Source organism: Gordionus sp. m RMFG-2023, chromosome 2 (assembly GCF_954871325.1).
Source record: "Gordionus sp. m RMFG-2023 chromosome 2, tfGorSpeb1-WG-v2, whole genome shotgun sequence".
In the NCBI taxonomy this organism is placed as follows: Eukaryota; Metazoa; Nematomorpha; class Gordioida; order Chordodea; family Parachordodidae; genus Gordionus; species Gordionus sp. m RMFG-2023.
In genome coordinates, this window is record NC_088776.1 from 11,095,251 (window position 1) to 11,106,386 (window position 11,136).

The following is an 11,136-nucleotide window of genomic DNA, read 5'->3' on the forward strand; positions in this document are numbered from 1 at the left end:
TTTTTTAAAAATATATTATATTTATATTTAATTTTTATTAATAACGGCGATTTAAAATATTTGGTTTTAAAATATTCGGCCCGGCCCGGGTATTTAAAGAATTTTTTTAGGCCGGGCTCGGTTAAAAAATTAAAATACGGACCGGATCATAATTATAATCATTGCTAAATGTGAAATACAATATTATAATAGTTACCTAATAAATAATGATAATGAATTTGACAATTTTTTTTATAAGTGGTAGTGAGCAATGACATATATTAATATCTAGACTGACCGATTTATTCATAAAGCATTTTTTAAGCGTCGTTGAATGCAAATCAGCTGGAGACCACGTGACATGCCTTTTGGTATCTTATAAATTATTTAAATTTGTTCTTCTAAATTTATAATTTCTTGTGAAGCTAGCCTCGGAATAATTGTGAGTTAGGATATTAATTTATTTCGCTTACATTAAAATTAATTTTTTTAGAAAAATATGATATGCGTAACCAAAATGACCTCATAATTCCTCATCTGTTTTTCAATTATATATACACTTTTCATGAATGCATAGTCTGTCTAGGTATTATTATATGCCATTGGTATAGCATAGAATCCTCGATTTTAAGTCATTCAATCTACCATGTATATAGTTCCCACACTGTGAATTTAAGACACTTTTGCCGTGACTTTTGAATTACTATTTATTTATATTAATATTTCATAAAAAATAAAATAAAATAAATACTCAAAAAGTTAATGTCGAAATTGTCTGAAATTTACCATTTGTTTTTGAGATCAGATTACATTTTTTAAGAAAAATCTGGAAAATAGAATACGTAGAAATATAAAAATGTCCAACATAATTAAATAATTAATTAACAACCAGGGACTTGGAACGGTATAGAATTTCTCAAATTGCTACTTATACATCTGATAACTGATATTTATTATAAGAATAAATTAAAATCGTATATTAATAAAATATAAATATTGATTTTTTTTTAGAAAATACGTTTCCAAATGTTGAACAGAAAGGAAAGGGAACATAAGTTTTTAGCCGGAAGTTTCAGATCCCTGGGAAAAACTAATAAAACAACTGTATTTCAATTTTCTTATCAACATGCAAAATTTTTATTTATATTATATTTATTTTAGTGCTAGTATGGGAAATCAAATGGGATATGCACATCAAAACGGTGGTACCCACACTTTTGCGTCCTCCCCTAACATTTGCGGTATAAACAATGTTCTAAAAAATGATGATAACGTTTCCCACCAACCAAAAACTATCGAGACAATTGAAAGAGATTCTATTAATGGTCATAATTCACCATCGGATCCATCCCTTGACAAAAACGGACCCCACTATAAATTTAACTGGAACCCTCTCCACGTGCGATTACCCGTGTTTTTAGAAAGGTTATCAGATGAACTAAGCTTATCGAACCCTCACAAACACGGCCATCATGACTCCCTTCAAGCTCAAGCAGTCTCAAATAAACAAGATATTAGTGATACACTTAACTCCGGACTTATAAGTTTCACTCAACAAGAGTGTAAGGCTATAAGGAGAACTTGGGGATGCATCATAAGAAGTCCGCAAAATATAGGAATCGAAGTATTTTTGCTCATTTTTAAACGTAACCCGGCAATCAAGAATATATTTCCTTCGTTCGGCGAGAAAAACTTGGAGGATATTGTAAAAGATCCAATTTTTCGGGCCCATTCCAAGAGATTCATATTCTCGATTCGTTCTTTGGTAGAAAATTTGCAAGATTTAAAATCGGTAACGACCGTTATGGAAGCATTGGGTAAATTGCATCAAAAGTTTCCAGGATTTAAACCTGAATACTGGATTCTTTTTAAGGACTGCATAATGGAAGTGTGGAAAAAAGAGATAGGGGATGAATTTACGCCGGAAGTTCAATCGGCTTGGGATCTTATCTTAAATCTCATGATAATAAAGATGAAAGAAGGATACGAGAGCAAAAATTGATTCATTGTCAATTGACAAATATTTTATTGTAAATTTATTTGTTGTAAACTTATATACTTATATTTAATTTATGTTAAAAGCAAGAAACTTAATAAGTTTGAATTACGAAAATAATTATCCAAATATAATGTAATCCTATTTGGTTTACTAGAAATTATGTTATTATAGCGCCAAAGGTGAAAATAAAAACATATATAATGTGCTTGAATAATAACAGTAAAAACTGTAAGGCTTTCAACATCTAAATGGGGGGGGGGGGGATGAGGAGAGAGGAGAAATTTAACTCCTTGTATCTTTTGGAATAGATTCCTATGGAGGTAATGACTAAATAAATTGTTAAATGATTATAAGAATGGGGGAGGGGGAGGGGGGATGATTGGTAAATCTAGGCATGTTTCCTACAAATTGCTTTCTCTCAAGAAGGTACCGCTAGATAGTAATTCACATAAAAATGACGGGTTAATTCAATTTTTGAACAAGCTAGAACTTCTATCTCTAGCTGATTATAGAAATTTTTCCTCACCTTAGAAACACAGTCTACTGTTGCGATTTATAAAGATTTGTCCGTCTCTCTCATAATCTCTTATTTTACTCTGCCGGCTGCCCTTCTCTCGTAAATTGTTTAGATTAATGCTACTTCTATTTTTTTCAAAAAATCCTTAGTTAATATTATTTGTAATATACTCCCCCCCCCTCTCCCGTCTAATTTTTATTAGATTTAATTTTCCTTTAATACTTCTAGATAATAGTTCAATAATCATATCTAATTGTTGTATTAAACCTTCTATGTTCCCTTGATTAGGGTTATTGATCCTTTTAAAAAAGTTTGACAGATTTAAATTAAAACTAAACACTTAAGTTAGAGTTTTGCATTGCGTGAAATACTATCATAAATAAACTAGTTAATTAGACTCATTATTATATAAATTATTTATGTATTAATTTAGGTTCTCAATTTTACGAAACTATAATAAGTAATAATATTATAAAAATCAAATATGTGAGTTAGCAACACTTAAATTATCTTTGGCGTGGGAAGACAATGTAAGGGCGAGATTTTCCACTCGGGTTAAGAGAACAATTATCTAATTGATCCTATTAAGTTTAAAGGACTCATTAAAAATAGTGATACGTTTCACATAAATTGATTAACTTAGATTTACATTATAACCCAGGCTATGTTTATCATTAACTATTTGTGATAGGTAAATAAGTAACATTACTTCCCATATTTTTGGTGGCATATACCACCATGAGTCAAAATAGTTCACTCAAACCATTTATATTCAATTTTCAAAGTAAAATTTAACGCTCTGTGTTTATATTTTGTGAGTTTCTAAAAGAATGCGTAAAAAAAGTAATTGCTGTCTTTTTTTAGAATAGAAATTAAATTTTACAGTTAGTTAATTTCTATTATCAATATTTTTTTTAAAAAAATTAGGGCTAGGAAAAAAAAGGATGATTGTTGTGTAAATAATATTATCCACTTCTTTTATATTTTGGTTATTGTTATTATAGGATTAAATTTATACTATAGGCCAAAATAAAAAACGCAGTTAATATATATGATATAAGATTTCACTTTACCAAATAATTGTTGCTAAGCCTAGCTGAAGACTAGCATTTATTTATAAAAATTAGATTATTGCGGATGAAGCAGTTATCATATTGAGACTTATTATTATGTTAAAGCCAAAGGTCTCTGGATCTTAGCTACTTGAGCATATAAGACTATTCCTGCTCTAGAAGTCCAGGTTTTTTGTGATACCTACACATATGAAGTAATACGAGGTTCCATGAATAAGTTTATACTGTGGCGAATCTTAATATTTATTTGATAAAAATGTACCAAATAAAATATTAAGGTAGAGCAAATTTAATTAGTGAAAGAATGAGTAATTAAATTAAAGAATTTTCTAAGGCAAGTTATTTTTTCACAACGGAAACATATAGAAAAATATAATGGAAAAGAAAGTACATAATGGGAAAAATATATTTTTTTAACAGCCCAAGAATGAATTAATATTATTATGATATATTATTCTCTGAATCTCAAATTATTAGAGTGGATAATCAAGTCTAACAAAAGTAAAGTTTTTCCCCATGCATTTTATTATAGACAAATGGCGTGAAACTAAAAATTATAAATAGCTTTTTCTTAGAAAATTATATTATTATTAATGTATCTTATGTAAGGTTATATTTTTAAAACTAAATTCATTAAATGATTTGCTAGTCCTTGATGTCAAATAAAGATATTTTCATAAAATTTATTTAATTTTGCTTTCCTGCTCCGTGGTAACAATTATTTGTGTCATTTAGCTTGCTCTTCTATCATTTTGTGTGCTTTTCTGTTATTTTTTTTTACTGTTTTAAAAATATTCTTTTGCATAGTATTAAATTTTGGTGCTATTTTGCATATTTTATATCTTTTTTAGGTTTAAAATTTATCGTATAGTCATTATTAATGTCATATTTAAACAAATTATGGATCCAAATTATGAATGACTGTCATCCTAAAAATAGAATATAATTAGAGGCAAAATATAATAAATTTTCGTTAATTACTAGGGAAAACCAGGGATAGTCGGCAAAAGGTACCTGTCGGTTCAGTGAATTTTATTTTAAAAATAATATAAATTAAAATTTTGTTCTAAAATATTATTTATATTATTTAGCCATTTTAATTTTATCTGTTATGACATGTTTCTGACATGAAAATTACAATATTTTCACTTCACAATTTGTATTAAAAAGAAGTTAAAATATGACAAAATAGACAATATATGAAAGTTAAAACTCTATTTTAATATTTAGGAAAGTTTCAGATTGATATATAAGGCTTAAATATATGTTAAGATCATATTAGTAATATTATCACCTTTGGGATTTGAAGAATCATGGCTTGTCGGCTCAATAGATCAATTAATTTTTATAATATTAATAAGGTACTCAAATATATAAAAATTCCAAATAGGAAAATTTTCACCATAAAGGATTATGAAGAAGCAATAAAATATATGAAAATGATATGTCATCAAGAAAAGTAATAATTATTACAGGTTAAAATATAATATTTAATAAATTTAATATATAAAATAATAATTATTATTAAATTAATCAATGTAATTTTTCATAATACATTTCAATTTTAATATAATATCAGATAAAATAAATCTTGCAAATTAAATCTTCATATATATATATATATTGTTTATATAAATATATATATATATACGCGATTGATATATTATTTGATTAAATTCTAATTATATTTAATCAATCTGATATGAACGTTTATTTCCCATAAATTAATATTAGCCTGATAATAAGATCCATTATTTAAAATGAATTAAATATAGCAAACAAAGATTTCCATATATATCTATTGTCATTGACAATATAATATAATTCAGATTATTACAGGAGCGAATGAAGCAGAATACCCCCATGAAAAGTACCCCCTTGAAAAGTATCCCCCTCCCCTTCGAAAAAATGATAATTATGACACCCATAAATTTCAAAAATAATTTTTATTGCATCAATTTTTAATATATAATATAAATAAAATGCAAAAAATATAACTTTATAAATATTATTTTTAAATTAATAATTTAGATAAATTAGGGGAAGAGAAAGCGAAAGAATTTATAATTTCATCAGTATTTAATTGTTTAAATAAAATATTTTCCATTGATAATATGGTTAAATTATTGAGAAAAGAATTTTTCATGGTACTGCGCAGTCTGTTTTAATTAATTTAATTTTACTCATGACTCTTTCGGCAGTACATGAGGTTGTGGGAATGGTTAATAAATATTTATATAAAATTCTTAAATTAGGGAAAGCAGAAAAATTTAAAAGTAAACGATAAGGTAAAATAAATGAATATTTATTCCAATCTGAATCGTAATCATCATCATCAGAAGAAGCTAAATAATGTATTGGTAAAAATATTTTAATTAAATAAATTTACAATTCTCAGAATCTGACAAATCTTTAGATTCTTGAACCTCTAGGTCATGAGTAATAATTACATTCCCCATTTTGGCCATCTTATAAATATATCTAAACTTCAACATTTCTTCGAAAATTTGACTTGAATTTAAATTGTAAAATTCACAGATATCCTTGATATCTTCTTTAATAATTGATTTTTCTGCCATTCCTATTGGCGTAAAAAAAGATGTTTGATGTAAAAATTTCATTGAATCATCATTAAATCTTTCGTTAAACTGCATAATAATTAAATCGAGTGCAGCATAAAACACACCTATTTTAAAGCTAAAAAAAATTTCTATATTTAATGATGAAAGTATATATACCTCTCCTTTTTGGATTGTAATGTTTGAAGTCTAGAACTTTCAAAATCAAAAGGTAGATTTCTCTCGTTCATAAAATCTTACGCCTTTGAAAAAACATCCAAAAATTCAGTGTTATTATCTATTAGATTAAAAAATAATTAAGACAATAATTTATATTATACTTCTCAAATTAATCAAGCAATCTTTTGCCAATTGAATTTGATTTATTGCATACCCTATATCCTTCGAAATGGTTTGTTGTACAAGCTAAACTTTTTATCAACAATATTTTATCCAAAATACAAAGTGATAAGACAAAATCAAATTTTTCTATTCTAAAGACTATAGCACTTGCCATAGTGGAAGTGGCAGGATCTTCAGAATCCTTTAAATTTGTTAAAGCTGCCCTCAAGGCATCATAAAGTTGAAAAAAATACAATAGCTTTATATGACGATAGCCAGCTTCTAAATAAAAAAAATATTTAAAATTTAAATAAATAAGGAACTATTACCGAGTGGTATTCTTCGCGTAGAAATCGTTGCGATTTTTTCAGATCATTACACTGAAATTTTTTGAGTATCTCATATCTTTTTACACCATTAAAATAGACATAAATCTCATCTAGTATTCCTAGAACATTTCGAAGTTTTTTAATTGATTGGCATAATTGAACAACGATTAAATTTAATCGATGACAATAACACCAAATAAAAGCTGCCTTTGGCGCCTCTGCTCTAATCAAGGCTTGCACACCATTGATTCTTCCACTCATGTTTGAGGCGCCATCATAACTTTGCCCAACTATAGTTTCAAGGGGTAAATTCATCGAGCCAAGTTTGGATATTATATTATGCTTTATATCGAGACCTGTGGTATTTCCCGTACAATATAGTCTTTCAACAGGCTTCGGCGTCTCACTATTTTCAACATATCTTACTATTAAAGCTATTGCTTCTGATTTCGAAACATCATATGTGCCATCAACTATGATTGAAAAGCACCTGTTAAATGTAATCTCATTTTGAATTTTTTTTATAACCATATTTTTCATGGTTTTAATGAGAATGTTTATGTTATAATGATAATAGGTTTGAATATAATTTCGTTTTTAATCCCTTATTTTTTTATCCTTTTTCTTTCTTCATTTTGCTATATATACATTTTTAGTATAGGTTCAGAATCTGCAATAAGCTTAGTAAGGGCCATCATATTGCCTTCTTGTTGCCTGTTCCCCCAGAAGGCTTGGTTACGAGATATTAAATAAAATTTACTAAACATCGACCAAAATTTCCGTCAATATTTTAAATTAAATATTAAGTGGTGGGGGGGGGTCTTATTATTACATTTATAAACCAGAAATCACATGATCATGATGGATGTAAAAAAAAGTACCCCCACTCAAATTTACTGAAGCAGTTGCTTCGGACCCCCCCCCCCCGTTGTAGGGGCCCCTGGATTATTACATTTAATTAGAAATGAACATTTTAGTTATCAGGATATTTATTTTGGCCTGATAATAAGATCCAATTAATGTTATATATTTAAAAATAGAATTAAATTTGAGTGAATTTTTTATTTATTTTATTAGGTATCCCTACTACAAATTTTTTAAGACATTATAAAAAATATAAAATAGTTTGCAGCCCAAGATAGGTCAAAATAATAAACAAATTTGATGATGAGGAGTAAAATAAAATGGTTGAATATCTAATTTCATGAAGCAAACTTTTTATGGTTTATCTTTTAAAAAGGTATAAAAAAATAATAGCCAGATTTTTATTATCCCATTCAAGAAATAGCATCAAAAAAACATTTTGTTAAAATATTAATAAAAGATGTTTGTATTATATGTAAACAGGACTTAAAATTTTCATAATTTTGCAGATTGGTTTCAATGCATAGTATGTAAAGGTTGGGCGCTTGGGTTCAGTGCCAAAAAAGATTCCTATTTTATTTGTTATAATTGTAAATAGAATATTATATAAATAAAGCATATATGAAAATTTGAAAAAAAAATCTTTTTGTATCTCATAGGAAACCTAATAAATCACTTGATTCCACTAGCCCCAGCGATGATCCGACTAGCCATGGATTTAATCTAGGTTCAAAAAATTACTTTTATTAAAGCATTTTTCTAAATATTTAAATAATATAACAATGTATATTTATAGGTAAGTGTTTAAGTATCGATTGGTGTGCAAAGACTTATATGACCATTATTTTCGGAGCTATGATGATTTGACAAAAATTGCACTGACTAGCTCTGGTCTCATTGAAATATTGAAATAATTTCTGAACAATATTTATCTTTATGATTCGATTTCAATAGATGCTTGAGATGTAGTCAGAGCAGTAACTAGGATATTTTTCTTAGGTCACTGGGGATGGAGACAATTTTTTAAAATATTTTATCAGAAATATTTGACCGAAAATTGAATAATTCGATCACCACATTTTCCAAAGATGTCACAAGTCTATTTGACTACCTTTATCAGAAAAATATTACGCAAGTATGTAGATTGTGCTCATAGATGGCATAAGGGTTTGGACATCCATTAGCAAAATCTCTAGGTTTAGACAAAATTTTTTTCTAGCTAAAATATTAAGTGAGCTGTTTATAAAATCGACTCGAATTGAGCCGTCTAACAATATGAGTACTAATACTAAATAATAAAAGTATAAAAGCTTTGACCATAGACATTAGTCTCCTATTGTAAAATACGATACAAAGTTTCTTATTTATATATATATTTAGTTTATTTACTTTTTTTTATTATAATATTTTTGTTGTTTCTGTATTTTGTATTCTATCCTCTTGATATCAATTTTAGAAATTTTCTTATTTTGCTAATAGACTTTTAATTTATACAGTCAGCAAACGAAATGAAACATTAAACTAAAATGTATATAATATATTAGTTTAAGCATTATACATATTGGTCAACGATTTAGAATTAGTGCATTCAAAAATTTAGTAAACTTCAAGGCTAGGGCTGCATATTTATATGAGGCTAAGATTTATAAAAATATAACTCGATTCAAGATATAATAATATTTTAACTATCATTTTTCATATTTTATCCCGAAAAGAACAAATAATACATGAGATAGTAAATAAGATTCAAAAATATTTTGAGTCGGGAAAGGGGGGGAGGGGTGAATAATTCTTTTGAATCGCAAAAAATCCGATAAAGACTGATTTTTTATAACAAGTTTCTGTTTATAGACTGATAAAACTGATTAATTAATTAGTAAATAGATGCATTACATATTGACACCCCAAGATATTCAGGACTTCTATCATTTTAGTTCTGATATGGTGCCAATCTTGGCATCTCTTTATTATTTTACCAATAATGTGTTTTTCATGCAAACAAATTAGTACTTCTAGAAATTAGGATTTCAGGCGAAAGACGTTTAATAATAGTTTTTTTAAACTTATAATTCGGTTACTTATGTTGTATTTCGCAAGATAATAATATTAAAACACTAAATATTAACGAAAATTGTATATTTAGAATTTCTACATTCTCCGTTCCGGCATGATACCAATTTTGGAAATTTTTCCCTTGTTTTACCAAAATCTTTTTCCCCTCAATCTACAAAATAGATTAAAAAAATAAAATGTGCTAATTAAGAATTGCTTAATGGTTTGGTAAACTTAATGAGTATTTCCAAAAGCGAGGCACTTAAAGTGTGTTTTCATTTTGTTTATAACTCGATTTAATTCCTATGGTTCGCTAAAACAAATTGATGTTATAGTTATTCTATATCTTCCATTCTGGCATAAGACCATTTTTGGGTATTTTCTTTATAAGGTCTATTAACCGAATTAAAATTATATATAAAGCACTAAATATTGTTAAAATTTTTAGAATAAATGCTTTCAATAGCTTTTTAATTTTAAGGGTGCCAAAATTTTGTTGCTAATTTTTTCCTTAACGCTGCCTACAATACTGGTTTAAGCATTCATAGGCACTGATAAGGATATTGACATACTAAATTAGCGCTCCCAATTGATCAGCCAACTTTAAGGGAGTATATATAATAGATATTACCTATTTAAACAAAGCAAGATAAAAATAACCATGTGAAATTAAAAAAGGCCTAGAAAATTTAGGTTTGAAGGTGAGCCCCAGAAATATTTTTGTACCTCATTTCCCTTAGATATATTGGCTAGGCCACTAATAATGATGCTAACCTACCATCACCTATTGGAATATAGTTTGTGACTCTTTTCATAGTGCTAAAATTTCTTTCTAATATACAGGTCCTTTCCCCATCTAATATATTTGAAGTCATTAATTTACAAGAAAAATCTTTGCAAGCTGCTAATTTTTTTTGTTACGCATAAAGCCAGTGACACGGTTATGGTAGGAATCCTAACCGAGAGAGCCTTTTATCCTAGTTCTCACAATCCGTTTAAATTGGGGCACCGCTAGAGCTATTCCTACCTCAAACGACGCTCAATTTCTAGACCATCGCCCAAACTTTTGAGGAGCTCGACGCGCTTAAGTGGCCTCATACAAATATTGCCGGAACAACCCAAAGAGCGCGGCCGGCAAGAATACTAAGAAAATGAAGTAGTCAGTAGGTAATTAATGATCAAATCTTACATATATTAGATGATCATAACAATACATAAAGGGCCCTTTTAGGTCCAAACCAACTTGGTCCAGGGCACGGTATACAGATCCAAAAGAAGATCTTAATTCCTAGACTGGTTAAAAGGGGTAAACAATCCTTTTACTCATCCTCCCTTACGAAACGTCCCGGATATCAGTTGCCAGCCAGATACACTTTCGGTGTGGCTAGTTCATGTATGGGTATAACAGAATGGAAGCCGACAT

At 28.0% G+C, this 11,136-nt stretch overlaps 1 protein-coding gene across 1 annotated transcript; it reads left to right on the forward strand.

Annotated features, from left to right (window-relative positions):
- The first annotated feature begins 861 nt into the window (after positions 1-861).
- Positions 862-2,145, forward strand: LOC135923876 (uncharacterized). Its single transcript, XM_065458860.1, has 2 exons — positions 862-883; positions 1,141-2,145. Exon 2 carries the CDS (start codon positions 1,148-1,150, stop codon positions 1,979-1,981), a length of 834 nt encoding a protein of 277 aa, XP_065314932.1. The 5' UTR covers positions 862-883; positions 1,141-1,147; the 3' UTR covers positions 1,982-2,145.
- The last annotated feature ends 8,991 nt before the right edge of the window (positions 2,146-11,136 follow it).